Source organism: Brienomyrus brachyistius, chromosome 21 (assembly GCF_023856365.1).
Source record: "Brienomyrus brachyistius isolate T26 chromosome 21, BBRACH_0.4, whole genome shotgun sequence".
Taxonomy (NCBI): domain Eukaryota; kingdom Metazoa; phylum Chordata; class Actinopteri; order Osteoglossiformes; family Mormyridae; genus Brienomyrus; species Brienomyrus brachyistius.
The window spans coordinates 20,195,503-20,212,333 of record NC_064553.1 but is presented as its reverse complement, the minus strand read 5'-3'; the positions used below and the strand labels follow the sequence as shown (position 1 = coordinate 20,212,333).

The following is a 16,831-nucleotide window of genomic DNA, read 5'->3' as shown; positions in this document are numbered from 1 at the left end:
TATTAAAAATAACTGCATACAGTACTGTACCTCAAGCCCACGAAAGAATAAAGCAGGGTGATGTTTTCATGAGCATCATAAAGTAATGCATATGTTTGATATTAAAAATAGTTTTAAACTAAATTAGTATGATAGGATCTATGGCCATCTGCTTTTAAATGTAAAATATCTTAGCTACATCAAGTCAGTCGAATATTCTTAACCAGCAGACTGTCTGTACATATGCAGATGGTTCCCTGCTGCCACCTGTAGGGCATCCACGGGCATATTTTCTTAAAAACCAGCCAGCCAGTTTATAAAAGGAACTCAGTGGCAGACTGAACTGAAGATCACAGCAGTTCACTAAGCAATTACATGAACTTTCTTTAAGAATCTAAAAAAAGACATACTTTTGCAATGGTGTACAATGCAGATATTACCTAAATTGTTAATTTTGACCAACAATACACAAGGTTAAAGAAACAGCAGTAACAACCCCACGTATGAGTGTATAATATGGGCAAATAACGTCACAGGTTTTAAAGATTCTGCAGCAAATTGTGATTCAATTTAAAAGTACAATAAACAAAGTTTCATGATGGAAAAAAAACAAAGAAATAGCCATGGGTTTCTAAATACAATAACATTTTAATATTTAAAATTTGCACAAAAAAAAAACCCTAAAAAACTGTCCATTTCCTATGACATGGTTTTCCCCCAGTTACAACACTCCCAATGTTGTGTAAATTACTGTACATCATACTCTTCAAAGCAATATATGCACAAGTACCACACAACTAAATATACTGCAGAAATCAGGCATAAGAGAGACAACTTGTGGCAGTCAACGGCAGACATCAGGTGGGTCACATGACACTCAGTCATCAACAATGTCCAGAAGGCAGCTTAGCTTCAGCTCACATGCGAGCTCCTCCTCCCGGCTTGCAGAGATCAGCTGCTCCAGCTCCTGTAGACGCCTCGCCATAGAACTGGCAGCTCCCCTGGCCTGGTCACTGAGGACACTGCGCTCCTTCTGCTACAAAAATGGGCACAGAAACAGTCTCAACTGATGAGCACAGGGTACTTGGGGTCTTAAAATGTGAGCAACTGTGTAGCACAGGGTCAATACCAGGGCAAGTGCAGGTGGGGCAGCCATCTTTGGGGAGGGCACTACGATCTCCGGTACAGACAGTAACGAAGAAGGCAAGAAAAGTGGTGAGGAGGAAGAGGAAGGGCCCAGGGACTCGACGTCAAGCCAGGTACGCAGCTGGTCCTCGAACCTGCAGATCCAAGTCAAACAGGAAATGGCTCAATGTTTATGCCACAACTCACATGAGAGAGTACACGTGTGTAGCATGTCTGTTCTCTGTCAGACCTGCGGCTGTTCTTTCTCCTCCTCAATGCGAGCCAGGAGGTCCTGGGGGCTGGAGGCAGCATCCAAAACAGGGGCAACACCGGATCCGGACTCAGGGTCCTCAACCATGCTGTGAAACAGCTTCTGTTGAAGACGTGGCCTGGCCATTCGAGGATGAGGCCACATGCTCTGGTGACACCTGCAATGGCAGAGACTTTGGATAAGAAGCCAGTATTGTACACCACTCTTGGGGATATGAGCAAGACTGGAAGCTGATGGCTTTCCCTCTTCTTCCATTTAATAGTAAATAATATTCATTAAATCTGCAGGTCACTGTTAACAGTCTATCTGGAATGTGTTAGATTTACATGGCTGGCTGGCTCTTACCCTGCCTTCCCCTGCTGCTTGTCCCTGTGCGTCTGCTTTACGGCATCCACCCAGCAGGACGGCGGTATGAAGCCCTGCAGCCCATCGCTCAGGAAATACACCGGGATTTCTCCGTCGTCACTGATGACATCTGAAGATGGTGGGATAGGTTCACACCTGCATGGCATCCCCAGTAGGCCCCCCCAAACGTCAGACCCACCCCACCCCCCTCACCTTCACTCACGGGGCACCCAGGAGGGTTCCAGTCCAGGAGTTGGTGCTCTACACAGAGCATGACAATTTCGTCCCAGGGCACCTCCCAGAAAGTGGGCTCCTTGTCCGGCCCCCCACCTCGGCCCACACAGTCCTGACGCAGCCTCTCCAAAAGGTTCTCCAACTGGGACATAAGGAGTGGCTGGCTGTGGCGGGACCATGGGATTTGAGATACGTACTGGAAGATGGAGGCAACCAGCTGGCTCCAAGGAGCTGGGTGGGGGGAGCGGTGGCAGCAGCAGAAATATAAGGAAACAGACTAAGAAGCAGCCACTTAGCAAGAAATCCGAATTCCGAATCTGAGGCATGGACATACCCCCCACGGCTGGCAGCGGCCAGTCGGGCAGCCGCAGGCTCAGGACTGCCCCCTGGAGCCACTCCAGGTGCTCAGCCGAGTTCCAGAGCAGATGTGGTAGGCAGTCACCACCCCCTGGCACCGAGAACTCCAGGAGAGGCCAGCCAGACTCGGGGACGACACAAGGCCAGCCAAGAAAGCCAGGACAGTGTTGTAGAGGCCGATGACGGGTGCAGGGCCCTGGGAGGGCAGTCCCGCCATGTCACGGTCCCTCCGATCACGGTGAAGCCTACCAGCAAACTCGCGGCAGAGCCCGGCCTCCACAACCTGCACCAACGTCTGCGAGACGAGCCGGGCTGGTGCCGTGGAGCGGGCAGCGAGCCACCTGACGGCATGGCGGATCTGCGGGGATACGGGGGTGATAGTCAATGGGATGGTTCAATCTTACCGAGGCCAGCGACAACATGCACACTCACCTGCTCGGATCCTTGGGGTTCGTTCGTGGTCTCGGGGATATGGACGAACATGTACTCTGAAATCAAACCTTCCTCAATGAGTGTCTGAAGCATCAGGTCTTACAGGGAAAGGAAACCGACGGTCAGACAGGAGGAACAAACCAACTGTATTAGCTCTGCATACGTAAACATAGCCTCAAGAGAAATGCTATAAGTAAAAGTAAGCGAATCCCACGCGACACCTGTTGTCATAGACACGGTTAGTGTCACACCTTCCTCTAGCCGTTCATCGCTGGCCCTGTGCCCAGCCTGCCCTGGGACCACCACCACCAGAGGAAGGGCCTGTGGCCAGGCATTAGCCTGCTGGATCTGCCGGAGCTGCAGCAGGGCGGATAACAGGAAGATGTCCCCGTCTTCCTCATCAGCCCCGGGACTGACTGCCGAGGGCAGCAGCATCAGCAGGGCGCCCATGCCCATCAGCCCCTTCCGCTTCTCCAATGCCAACTGGCCTTCCTCGCTGAGGGGCCCGCGGGCCACCTGACCCACAGTGAGAAACATGGCCTCACTTCCTGCACTTGCACCCTTCGCAAACATCTGTGTTACCACAGGACCTGCTAATATCACATAGTGCCAGACTATGCTAGGCTATGTTAAGCTATGCTAGACTAACATTAATGACAGAACATGCAACACAGGGGCATGAAGCCTGTCGATATTCATCGGCAAGTTCCCCCCTATCTGCCACACCTTCACACACACGTGCACTGTGTGCATGCGCTCCCCCACGCTCCGCAGGCCGCTGCTGATGCTCAAGGTTTGCATGTGTCCGTTGGGGACCATCTCCCTGTGTTCTTGCTTCTCCGAGTTACCGAATTTGGACTCCAGCCATTCTGTCAAAATCCTGCATCAGAGATGGGAGGGGGGCACAAATGTAAGCTCCAGGACCTCTAAACCCAACTAACACCCAATCCCTCCCCGAACGACACCCAGTTCCCCCACTTACTGGTTAGCAACACTGGCATCTCTTTCATGATCACTTGGCAACAAGAGGGCTGCCTTCCAGAAGATTGTGTCAGATGGGTTCGAGACGCTTGCTGCCACCAGACTGAGCAGGTCCAGTGGCCCCCACACAGATTCGCTGAAGTGGATGGAGATGTAGATGAGCACATGGAGAGTGATGGATGGCTAACAGCTACTCTACAGTAGCACCATACCTCAGGAGCTGCTGGTAGAACAAGTGGACCTTCATCTGATGCTCGGTTTCCCTTCGCATCTTCGCCAACCTGCAGAAGGCAGCAGAGTGTCAGCATCGGTACACTTAACACTACAGCAAATCAATGGCCAGCAAAATAAACGGACAGGACGGAAGTCATTTTGGGAAGTACTGTCTAATTCAGCAGAGGTGCCCCGATCCAATATTCAAGATACCTAATCAGACGGATCGGACATCGGCCACATGTGACCGATCCATGTTCAATAATTATTTAGTTATTGCCAGTCTATTTCTTCTTATACTGAGTGGTACAATCAAATCGCACAACAGCTTTCCCCCCTTTTTTATTTTTTGTGGCATTCAAGCTGAACGTTAACGCTTCCTCGGTTTTTTGACACTCAGTGTGTGTGAGTGCAGTGACTTCCCCTGCTATGACGTCATGTGCATGTCCTTTGTAGTGGAAGGATCAGGTGATGGTAGCAAATGCAACTTGCATGCTTGCGAAGCAAACTAACATGTCTAAAACCTGGAAGAATTTTATGCTTGAAACAACCAGTAGCACAGCGATTTGCGATCTTTGTAAAAACAAAGTAACATTCAGTGGAAAATCCCACTAATAGTGCACTCAATTAAGGCAATGCAAGTAATATGAAAAAAAGCGATGGATTTGGAAGCCAGCTTGGGCTGTTTTGCGCACTCGCTATAGCTTGATACACGAGGTGCTGCTATCACAGTGAAAAGTGACGCATGCCACTTGGGTGTACTTGTGAAGATATTCAAACAACTGCAAAATGTCTCAAAAATGCTCAATACAAGATGCACAAAAGAGGTGGAACAGTATCTTATGTATGTTTCTTGTGGGCTAATTAAAACTTCTTTTCCATTTGTATTTACTAGCTTGGAAAAAAAAAAGAGCTTTGGTCCTGGATCATACTCATAATCAGCCAATACCTTATGTTCAGGTATCAAGATTATATTGGCACTGAAAAAGTGGGATCGGTGCACCTCTATTATGAATATTATGTCAGCATTATTATGCTGTGAGAGAGATGTACCTGGTGCAGGAAACAGAGAGGTCCCCAGCGTGCCCCAGGTTGACCACGCCCCGGGCCAGCCTGTCCAGGCAGGGTGAGGGGGGGGCACTGGGGGCCAAGGCCTGCAGCCTGAAGCGGGGGTCCACACAGCCAGGGGCAGCAGGAAAATCACGCATCTGTCGCTTCAGCTGCCTGCGCACGGCCACCACATCACGCCACCTGCAACACATGCACAGGGTGAAGCCCGGTTGTCGGCGAGCATGTGGGCAAAATATCTGGTCCCCTTACCACTGCCCCTTACCTTTTGATGAACCTGCGTATACTCAGAAGCTCTGCTTCCAGGACATCTTGGGCCAGCAGGGTGAGCTCACCACACAGCGTCTCCTCCAGCAGTACCTCACACACGTCTTGTGAGCTGCGAGCCACACATTCTGCCTGCTCTTCTTGGGCACGCCTGGCACGAAGGGGCATGCGTTCAGCCTATATACAGTTATCTGAACACTCTCTATGACCTCTGATCCCCCTTGGCTCACCAGTACCTGATCTCTGTTGAGGCAGTCTCCACGATGCAGTCGCGCAGCACCTCCTGTGTGATCTCGGCACACAGTGTCTTGCTGAGCCGGGCCAGGAGCTCCTCGTGTTCCTGCTTTCTCCTGACAGAGACAGGCCCATCAGATGGCACATCCCCTCAAAATGCACCCACCCCTCCTCCCCAGCCCAGACAGGTGAGGCCTACCTGGCTTCCTCCATCCTGCGCTTCTCCTCAGCGATATGCTCCCTCTCTGCCTGGATCTCGGCAGCAGAAACCTCCCGCAGCATCTGCTCCACCACCTCACTCAGCACTGCCTCCACCTGGCCGTTGCACATGCTGCAACAACCCATCCACATCACCAAACTGGTGTTGGTTGAGTGTGACAACCCTCTAGAGGCCACTGCTCCCTATCTGGCTCACGCTCCTACCTGAGTGCAGCAGAGATGTACTCGGCTCCGGTGGCAGCCACGTCAGCCACCTCGGCCTGCACTACCTCCTCCAGCATGGCCTCTACCTCCGTGGCGATGTCCTGCAAGGGGGGGGGGTTATTTGTCATTACTATGGCAATACCAACACACTGCTACTGGGTTGACACGCAGCAATGAGCAATCTATCACCTGCTCTGTGTAAACGGGCTCCGGTGGGGGAGGCGTAGGTGGGGCGACTGGTGGTGCCTCCGACGGAGATGCCCCAAGTGCTCCACTCTCCTCTCTACCAGGGAGGCCAGCTGACTCCGCTGGGTCGCTCGGCATCTTGGATCGGTGCTGGAGGGCCCGCGCATCCAGCTCAATGGGGGGCCTCTGAGGGGAGGCTGCTACAGCGTGGGCAGGAAAAATGACAAAATTACAATCAGAGGCCAGAAGGTGGACGAAGCGTAACAGTTAGCGGAAGGTGGAGTGCAGACGCACCAGCCCTGGGCACACTGCCTGCCTCCGCTGGCTGCCCATCCCCACGGTACTTGTTGCGGCTGTCAAAGCTGTTGACGGGTGTGTGTTGGGGTGGGTTGGGCAGTGGCGCGCCGTTGACCACTTGGCCCACCAGCACCTCCCGCTTCCTTGCGATGGCCACAGAGCGCTTTGGACGTGGCTGGATCTCAGGCTCCTGGTACGCTGTCCGGCTTAGCTCCACCATGCTAGGGGGAGGGCAGAGCTTCAATAAAATATACCACCCATCATAGATTAGCACCCCCATCAGAGATAAGCCACCCTGCCCCCAACACAAAAGGGACAACGAAGCACAGCCCAGCCTTACCCTGCATCGACCGCGAGCCCATACTGCAGCGCGAGGTCCGAAGCCTCGCCGGCATTCTGGAACATGAGCATCCGGACCAGGTCTTCGACCGGGAATGTGGTGGAACCACGGGAGCTGTAGGCCACATTCAGGGCCCGCAGAGCCTCACGGCGCACCTGTAGGGGGCACCAGAGCGGTCCAGGTAAGTGAGGTATTGGGGCTGATGAGGATGTAGGGAGCGGAGCAACGGCTCCCCCACCTGGTCGAAGTAGCGGTGCAAGATGCAACCAGCCAGATACGAGGCCACCTTGACCAGCTTGAAGAACCTCATGAAGTTGTTGCTGTTGACAGCGGCAAAGGCCTGGACGGCAAACTTCACCTCCGGAGAGTTTCGGAGCTCCGCCCGGAATTGCTGCACCTCCCTGCAGGTAGGGAGGGAATGAAATGTCAGCTGGAGAGGTGCCACGGTGACACGGGACACCGACTGCCGGCCAGCCACCCACCGGAGGATGTCTCCATCATTGAGCTTCAGGAGCACGCTGTACTGCCGAAACTCTGCCTCATGAGGGCAGTAGATGTTCTTGCTGGCCAGGTCCTGGTACATCTCCTTGAGGCTCTGCAGGCATTTGGTCAGGTTTTCATTGTTGATCTTAGCATCAAAGGACATCATGGGCTCCTGGCACAGGTGGTGTGCGCAGTGGATGTGGAAGCGGGCGCACTTTTCAATAAGGGACACCGTAAGCGGGTCGCACAGGTGCTGCTGAGTGATATCCTGCAGATGGCCCAGAAAAAGGATCAGGACGAGGCCCGCAGGGCACAGGAATAATGAGACACGGACTAATGTTGCTCACCTTCCGGATACCTCGTGTGCGGTTCCACACAAAGTCATACCAGTCACGGTAGTTGTCCTCACCCTGGTCCATGACCTGGGTAACCAGGTAGTTCATGGTCATGTTCAGCACAGTAAGGGGCCGCAGTTCATGGGGGAGGGGCTCCTCCTGGTCAGCAGAGGACCTGCTGTACTCCTTAATGGCAGCAGTGTGGTCCACCTGCGTGGGGTGCAGAGGGTGATTTGCAGCCTGTGGTCTGTCAATTCATGGCGGGGAGGGGGAAGCATTAGGAAAGAGGGGCAGGGGTGGTGATACCTTCTCCGTGTGTTCCGGGTCTCCCTCATGTAACGCTCCTTCTCCGGACACATGTCAGGACACGTACCCACAAACACCTTGGACAGATCCAGGTCGGTCCTCTTGGGCCGAGCTGTGCCAGAGGAGACCGTGTCAGCTGGCGATTCACTTTGGGGTGGGAGGGGGGGGTGGCTCAGCAACGTGACCCTAGGGGGACCTACCCTGTCGCAGGATCTTGTCCCGCTGCTCTAGCAGACGATACTTCTCCTCTGCGGTTTCAGCTACCTGGCCAATCAGGTGGAAGAGGGGAGAGGGGAGGCTGCTGGCTAGATGTTCGGATTCGAGGCCGTCTGGGCTGGGCTCCATCTGCGGCTCACTCTCAAACTGCAGGGCCTTTGTCGCCAGGGGTTTCTTGGCTGGTGACCTGAGAGGGACAGACCAAAGGCTGAAGAGCTTCTAAAAGCTGGCAAAACCTGGGCTCCTTTGAACACCTGGCCAGTAGGGGGCATAGCAGCCAAAGAACTCAGTTTGACTTTAATGTCACGAATCCGAGCCTGAGGTAAAGAGTTTCATTACCAGATGACCTAACATAACTCAAGCTGCTTGGAAAAAAAACAAACAAAATGTATACATAATAAAAAACCAGAGTGATCCAGATTTTTTTTTTTTTTTAAAGAACTTGCATTGGGTTTCAAAAAGGTGATTTTCTTCCCTAACTTAATTTAATAAAGACCCGGCCATCTTATTGTAAAATTGAGTTATTTACTCTTACGGTAAGAGAATGATTTAAAGACAAGATTACCCTCTGGATAGGGATGAGCTGGAGGACCAGCCGGAGGTGGATTTGGAGAGGGCTTTGCAGACAGGGGCTGACTCAAAGCCTCCTGCCTGGCTCTGAGGATCAGGGTCATCTGGAGGCCTTTGGCCCTTCTCTCCTGGACCTAAGAGACACACAGAACCAGTTCATCGAAACAGCTGACATGGGAATGAAAGGCTGCAACGAGTCACAAAGACCCCGCCCTGGCCTTGGCTCGATGCACAGATAGAGAGCACCGTAATAGTCACTCACTCTGCTTCTTCCTCTGCCAGAAGATGGTGAGCTCATGCCTGCGCAGCAGTTTGCCCTTCTTCTTGGCTTTGGCAGCAGAAGCCTGAAAGATACCAAAAGTCAGTGAGGAAAGCCCGGGAGATCATGGACGAGACCACAGCCTAATGAGTACAGCGACCAAGCCCCCCCCCCAAAGGTGTGCAAAGCCATTGCTCACATGGTCGTGGAAGTGCACTATGGCCAGGTTCTTCTGGGGCCTGCAGAAGATCCGCTGCACACGTCCGAACTGGCGGAAATGTTCCCCCAGGATGTCCTTGCTGTTAAGACTGGCTGGAATGTTCTTGCATTGGAGCACCATGGCTTCGGAGGGTGACATCCCCCCCAGGCTGTCTGTGCTGTCCAGGCGGCGGGCACGTCTCACTGTTGATGCTGCCTCAGTTTCGGGATCTGTGGCAAGTGTCACAGAGTTCAGTTTTTCAGACTATACTTGGCTTCGAACCCAATGTGCTTCTTCCTGGGAGTACTCACCCAACTCCTCCGCCCTCTCAAGGACCTCCCGGGTTGGGGCCTGTGACCTTGGCGGCGTTGAGGGTGAGTGGCTGGTGGTCGGTGCCATCGAACCCTGGTGCTCCGCCTCCCCCCAGTCTGGCTGTGGCTCCTCACTCCTCTTCGGCTCTCGCCGGGTCTGTAGGGCCGGTGTCTTCAGGATGCTGGTCAAGGCACTGCGAAAGATGCTGCTGACAGGCCCCCGGCCCCGGACCAGGGGCCTCTTGGGAGGGTGCCTGGGGGCGGAGTCAGCACCAACTTGGGGCTCCTCTGATAAATGCTCCACCATCTCCTCCTTCCGCTTGGTACCCTTAGCCGCTGCCTCCCCTGCATTCTCCCCCTCATCGCCCCCCCCCCCACGGACCTCACCAGACACAACCCCAGCGTCAGTCTTGGGTTTTAGCGGACCAAAGCTGACAGCACCAAACAGTGGCCGGGGCTCATGGAGGCTAGAGGCAGAGTACCTGGAGACAGAGGCGGCCTGGGAGGTCCCCCCACCCAGGCCACTGCCAGCACCAACGGAGGGTGCTGCTGGTTTCGAGAAGCTGAACTCCTGGGTGGTGCTGGGATGTGCATCTTTGGTGGGGAGGATGCTGCTGGACACTGCGATGGGCTGTGAGAAGCTAAAACCTAATGCTCCAGAAAGGAACTCAGAGGCAGCAGGAGCAGGCCCACTGCTGTCCATACTGGTAGCGGTGGTGCTGGATGGGCTGGAACGAAGGCAGAGGTCTGGGGAAAAGCCGAGTTCTGGTTAAAGACAGAGCTCTGACCGACCCCGGCCGGCTGCCCGAAGGAGGGCGGCGGGCCGAACCTGGTGTCGCTCTGTACAAACGACGGGGTCTGACTCCCAGAACCGGGCATGCCGAAGGTCGGGGCCTGTCCAGACGCCGTCCCGCCAGGCTGCCCGAAAAGGGATCCGGTCTGGCCGAAGGCAGACGATGTACTGAAGAGCGAGGTCTGGCCGGTGCCCTGGCCGAGGGCAGGCGGCTGCACGAAAGGGGCGTTCTGCTGGCCGAAGGAAAAGAGCCCCGAGGTCGGGGCGCGCGGAGACTGAAACGCTCCGCCTTGTGTTCTGCCGAAAAGCCCAGACGGATTCATTGTGTAAAAAGCCCAAAAATACGGCCTTCAAAAGTCGAAACAGAGTTCTTACAGCGCGGTAGATTTCGGCGTCCTTCGGCCTGGGAGATTATATCCGCGCCTGTGTCACATCTGCGGAAATATACAAACTGGCAGCTCCCCTGGCCTGGTCACTGCGGACACTGCGCTCCTTCTGCTACAAAAATGGGCACAGAAACAGTCTCAACTGATGAGCACAGGGTACTTGGGGTCTTAAAATGTGAGCAACTGTGTAGGCACAGGGTCAATACCAGGGCAAGTGCAGGTGGGGCAGCCATCTTTGGGGAGGGCACTACGATCTCCGGTACAGACAGTAACGAAGAAGGCAAGAAAAGTGGTGAGGAGGAAGAGGAAGGGCCCAGGGACTCGACGTCAAGCCAGGTACGCAGCTGGTCCTCGAACCTGCAGATCCAAGTCAAACAGGAAATGGCTCAATGTTTATGCCACAACTCACATGAGAGAGTACACGTGTGTAGCATGTCTGTTCTCTGTCAGACCTGCGGCTCTGTTCTTTCTCCTCCTCAATGCGAGCCAGGAGGTCCTGGGGGCTGGAGGCAGCATCCAAAACAGGGGCAACACCGGATCCGGACTCAGGGTCCTCAACCATGCTGTGAAACAGCTTCTGTTGAAGACGTGGCCTGGCCAGTCGAGGATGAGGCCACATGCTCTGGTGACACCTGCAATGGCAGAGACTTTGGATAAGAAGCCAGTATTGTACACCACTCTTGGGGATATGAGCAAGACTGGAAGCTGATGGCTTTCCCTCTTCTTCCATTTAATAGTAAATAATATTCATTAAATCTGCAGGTCACTGTTAACAGTCTATCTGGAATGTGTTAGATTTACATGGCTGGCTGGCTCTTACCCTGCCTTCCCCTGCTGCTTGTCCCTGTGCGTCTGCTTTACGGCATCCACCCAGCAGGACGGCGGTATGAAGCCCTGCAGCCCATCGCTCAGGAAATACACCGAGATTTCTCCGTCGTCACTGATGACATCTGAAGATGGTGGGATAGGTTCACACCTGCATGGCATCCCCAGTAGGCCCCCCCAAACGTCAGACCCACCCCACCCCCCTCACCTTCACTCACGGGGCACCCAGGAGGGTTCCAGTCCCGGAGTTGGTGCTCTACACAGAGCATGACAATTTCGTCCCAGGGCACCTCCCAGAAAGTGGGCTCCTTGTCCGGCCCCCCACCTCGGCCCACACAGTCCTGACGCAGCCTCTCCAAAAGGTTCTCCAACTGGGACATAAGGAGTGGCTGGCTGTGGCGGGACCATGGGATTTGAGATACGTACTGGAAGATGGAGGCAACCAGCTGGCTCCAAGGAGCTGGGTGGGGGGAGCGGTGGCAGCAGCAGAAATTTAAGGAAACAGACTAAGAAGCAGCCACTTAGCAAGAAGTCCGAATTCCGAATCTGAGGCATGGACATACCCCCCACGGCTGGCAGCGGCCAGTCGGGCAGCCGCAGGCTCAGGACTGCCCCCTGGAGCCACTCCAGGTGCTCAGCCGAGTTCCAGAGCAGATGTGGTAGGCACCACCCCCTAGCACCGAGAACTCTGCCACGGGCCAGGAGAGGCCAGCCAGACTCGGGGACGACACAAGGCCAGCCAAGAAAGCCAGGACAGTGTTGTAGAGGCCGATGACGGGTGCAGGGCCCTGGGAGGGCAGTCCCGCCATGTCACGGTCCCTCCGATCACGGTGAAGCCTACCAGCAAACTCGCGGCAGAGCCCGGCCTCCACAACCTGCACCAACGTCTGCGAGACGAGCCGGGCTGGTGCCGTGGAGCGGGCAGCGAGCCACCTGACGGCATGGCGGATCTGCGGGGAGACGGGGGTGATGGTCAATGGGATGGTTCAATCTTACCGAGGCCAGCGACAACATGCACACTCACCTGCTCGGATCCTTGGGGTTCGTTCGTGGTCTCGGGGATATGGACGAACATGTACTCTGAAATCAAACCTTCCTCAATGAGTGTCTGAAGCATCAGGTCTTACAGGGAAAGGAAACCGATGGTCAGACAGGAGGAACAAACCAACTGTATTAGCTCTGCATACGTAAACATAGCCTCAAGAGAAATGCTATAAGTAAAGTTAGCGAATCCCACGCGACACCTGTTGTCATAGACACGGTTAGTGTCACACCTTCCTCTAGCCGTTCATCGCTGGCCCTGTGCCCAGCCTGCCCTGGGACCACCACCACCAGAGGAAGGGCCTGTGGCCAGGCATTAGCCTGCTGGATCTGCCGGAGCTGCAGCAGGGCGGATAACAGGAAGATGTCCCCGTCTTCCTCATCAGCCCCGGGACTGACTGCCGAGGGCAGCAGCATCAGCAGGGCGCCCATGCCCATCAGCCCCTTCCGCTTCTCCAATGCCAACTGGCCTTCCTCGCTGAGGGGCCCGCGGGCCACCTGACCCACAGTGAGAAACATGGCCTCACTTCCTGCACTTGCACCCTTCGCAAACATCTGTGTTACCACAGGACCTGCTAATATCACATAGTGCCAGACTATGCTAGGCTATGTTAAGCTATGCTAGACTAACATTAATGACAGAACATGCAACACAGGGGCATGAAGCCTGTCGATATTCATCGGCAAGTTCCCCCCATCTGCCACACCTTCACACACACGTGCACTGTGTGCATGCGCTCCCCCACGCTCCGCAGGCCGCTGCTGATGCTCAAGGTTTGCATGTGTCCGTTGGGGACCATCTCCCTGTGTTCTTGCTTCTCCGAGTTACCGAATTTGGACTCCAGCCATTCTGTCAAAATCCTGCATCAGAGATGGGAGGGGGGCACAAATGTAAGCTCCAGGACCTCTAAACCCAACTAACACCCAATCCCTCCCCGAACGACACCCAGTTCCCCCACTTACTGGTTAGCAACACTGGCATCTCTTTCATGATCACTTGGCAACAAGAGGGCTGCCTTCCAGAAGATTGTGTCAGATGGGTTCGAGACGCTTGCTGCCACCAGACTGAGCAGGTCCAGTGGCCCCCACACAGATTCGCTGAAGTGGATGGAGATGTAGATGAGCACATGGAGAGTGATGGATGGCTAACAGCTACTCTACAGTAGCACCATACCTCAGGAGCTGCTGGTAGAACAAGTGGACCTTCATCTGATGCTCGGTTTCCCTTCGCATCTTCGCCAACCTGCAGAAGGCAGCAGCACTGGTTGTCGCGTTGAATACAGCCGTCTATGGGAGCGAATGCGTCAACAGAGCCGCCATCTTGGGACGGGGTAGAGCTCCTTTTAAATGAATGAACGTCTATCAGGGACAAGCTGGCATTCAGAAATAAAGAACCATAAATGGGCAAATTTGAGAAGCGATTTTTATTGTCTTGGTTCATTATAAATGTCAGACATGTATTTACGACCGAGCCACGAGTAAATCGACAGAGAAGCGGGTTTTCTTAACACAGCCTACTTTTATGTTCAAAATGTAATGCACATATAGGTATTTTTTCATTTTTCCATTCGAAATAAACATACACTACTCTCCTACTACATGCAGAACAATGCAAATACAAAACACAACAAAAAAAGGCCAGCAATGTTAGCTGAAAGACCCTGGTAATCTCCATGATAAGCCCCATTGCGTTACCACTCATGCATTTATGCAGGCCGGCCCGTGGCATTGGCAATATAGGCAAATGCTAAGGGCGCCATTCATCCAGGGGGTGCCACAAACGGAGGAAGAAAAAAGTGTAACATTCCACTATTCTTAAAGCTAGTTGGTATTAATGCGTCTTAATATGAAAAGAACAAGCCCACATGAATTTACCTGCTTAGCAAAGCCTATTAAGTAATAATAATAATAATGATGATGATGATGATGATGATACGTAACTTTCCTATGAGCCGCCCCCCCTTGTAACCTCCCTCAATAACGAACACAAGTTGATCTCTGATCACGGGCATTTATTCACATATCTATCCGGTCGAGCATGCCGTGAGAACTAGATAAAATAAAGCACATACATCAAAAAATGAATCAGTAAAAACACAGGCATTTTCCTAAAAATAACCAAACACAAACCTAAATAGGCTACAGCTTGCTCACGCCATTAACTTATGACTGCAGCTCATACAATAACTCCAATATCCATGAATATTGACGTTATAACTTAAAACACTTTCTCAGCCGCATAACAAATGCTGCACTTATAACTGAGCAAAACAAAAATGTTACCAGCAAAACTGACCAGACCTAAACCCAAACGCAACATTAGTTCCGCTATAGTTTCCCTACACCTGGGGGGGGGGGGGTGCCGGCGCTGATGCTCGCCTAGGGCGCCTCATCAGCTAGGACCGTTACTGCATTTAAGCATTTAGCAGACGCCTTTATCCAAAGCAACGGGCATTTGTATAGACTTGTAGAGAACTATAGTCAATGAACTGTACACAATACATTTTCCAGACAAGGAAAATACTTTATTATTTTTTTTACATTTACGGTAATATGAAAGATGAACATCCAGTTACCTCCTTTTTGGAAAAATAACTATAGACAGGGCAGGTCTATACACACAGGCATCTTGTATATATTTGTCAAGAACTATAGCCAATGAACTGCAATATATACTGGTGTCAGTACAGAAGCTGTGTCTTTCCTGTGACGTGGGGGTGGGAAGACAGAGGCTCTGTGTCTAGTATTTAGTATCCTTATAACAGTACTATTTTACACAGTTTCTTCCTCAAACTGCTGGTCTGTAGTTGGAGAGTATGTACTTTTGCCACATGGTCTTCTCTCAACTTGTGAAAGCAAGACAAGTGAAATTAAATTGAAGCGATGGTTGCCAATGCCATCTTGAGTTTCAGCAATGTGATCACAAAGATTAAATATATCCTGAAAACCTACATCTGCTTTCACAACCCTGTTCAACAGAGACTGGATGTTGGAGGCTTGTCTGATGCACTGCTCAGCTGAGCCAATCGCCTTTAATTAATTTAATTAATTAAATTAAACTTAAGTTGCTTCAAAATATTGTTTTAGTTTTGTAATTGATGCAATTTAAGTTTTAACAATAGCAGTCAGTGGTCAGAGACTTTTGCACAGTGTCAGTAAAGTAGAACAAGTTTATCCACAATTTCTACAGATTCAAATGAAATAATAAATTGATCATAACTTACAACTTGGAAGCCATTCTTGAGAAGTTGTTCAACAAAAGATGAAATCTTCAACAGAATCTGGAGCTCTTGTCTCGCTGGAAGCAGAGGTAGAGTGACTTTACATGTGCAGGTCTCCTCTCCTTTGGCACCTTACAGGGTCCTCGTCACCCAGTTTAATTTGCGGTTTAGAAGCATTTTTTTTAAACATGTTGGGATTCAGTTGCAGCGCGCTGACTTTGTGTGTTTCGGGGCATATCTCAGGACGGCAGGATACCAAAATGGCGAAAAAAAAAAAAAGTTTACGTCATCAAAATGGCGCCCGTGATTCTCTTTGGGTCCTAATGACCCAGTATTCAAATTTAATGGGATTAGGAGCGGAGCCTGCATTCAACTACCATGAAAAAAAAAACAACTAAATACTAATCAGATATGAAACCAAAGCGCTATGGCAATGCAGAAGGGATGGGGCTAAAGGTATGAAAGAATGATAGCTAGTAATAAACAGCTAATCTTGTAATAAAAAGCAGGCTCCGAAAAGACAGCCCACTGTGAATACGCTCAGAGTCCTAAGGACCTAGGATTCAACTTACCTAGTATTTCGCCGAGCTGGGCCTCTCCAAACGCTAGCACCGTGCAAAACCCTTGCAGCACCGTGGAAGACTCTCTCACTCCAGCGGGGGCGGGTCCGTAAAGAGATCGGCTGCCGCTTTCGCCGAGCTGGGCCTTTCCAAACGCTCTCACCGTGCAAAAGCAATGTAGCACCGGAAAAGACGCATTCACTCCCGCGGGGGGGTCCTCTGGGCTCGACTGCTGCTTTCCCTGAGCTTCCCCAAACGCTGTGCCAAAAGCCTTGCAGCTTCTGAGCAGAAGCGTCCACTCCTGAACTGGGGGGAACAACGGGGGAGGGGGTTTCGGCGCTCATGCTCATTTAGCTCTTTACATAGAAGGTAAACATTGTGCTCTGAAATATCCAGAATGTTGCAAAATAGCAGCGAAATGTTTTTGTTTTGAAATGGGCTGGGGTGTTTGTATCCATTTAGTTTCGTTCTTTGCATTCCCCGTACACGTGATAGCTTTATGGCAGTAATTACTCTGGGCGCCTGCCTGTCTGGGTGGTCGGCTTCTTTTATCTTTTGTCAGTGACCAAATGGT

At 52.2% G+C, this 16,831-nt stretch overlaps 1 protein-coding gene across 1 annotated transcript; it reads right to left on the bottom strand.

The window, feature by feature from the left end:
* Window positions 1–11,771: 11,771 nt before the first annotated feature.
* Window positions 11,772–13,700, bottom strand: LOC125717131 (germinal-center associated nuclear protein-like). Its single transcript, XM_048990107.1, has 7 exons — window positions 13,651–13,700; window positions 13,440–13,574; window positions 13,184–13,337; window positions 12,710–12,974; window positions 12,460–12,557; window positions 11,999–12,385; window positions 11,772–11,895 (listed from the first exon to the last, which is right to left on the bottom strand). The coding sequence occupies exons 1-6, from the start codon at window positions 13,683–13,685 to the stop codon at window positions 12,038–12,040; spliced, it is 1,035 nt and encodes a 344-aa protein (XP_048846064.1). The 5' UTR covers window positions 13,686–13,700; the 3' UTR covers window positions 11,772–11,895; window positions 11,999–12,037.
* Window positions 13,701–16,831: the final 3,131 nt, after the last annotated feature.

Excerpts from the sequence above, each read along its gene's own strand:
- LOC125717131 (XM_048990107.1), bottom strand. The coding sequence starts at position 13,685 with ATGAAGGTCCACTTGTTCTACCAGCAGCTCCTGAG. Across the intron at positions 13,575-13,650 it reads TTCTACCAGCAGCTCCTGAG|CGAATCTGTGTGGGGGCCAC; the intron begins GTATGGTGCTAC and ends CATCCACTTCAG. Across the intron at positions 13,338-13,439 it reads GATGCCAGTGTTGCTAACCA|GATTTTGACAGAATGGCTGG; the intron begins GTAAGTGGGGGA and ends TCTCTGATGCAG.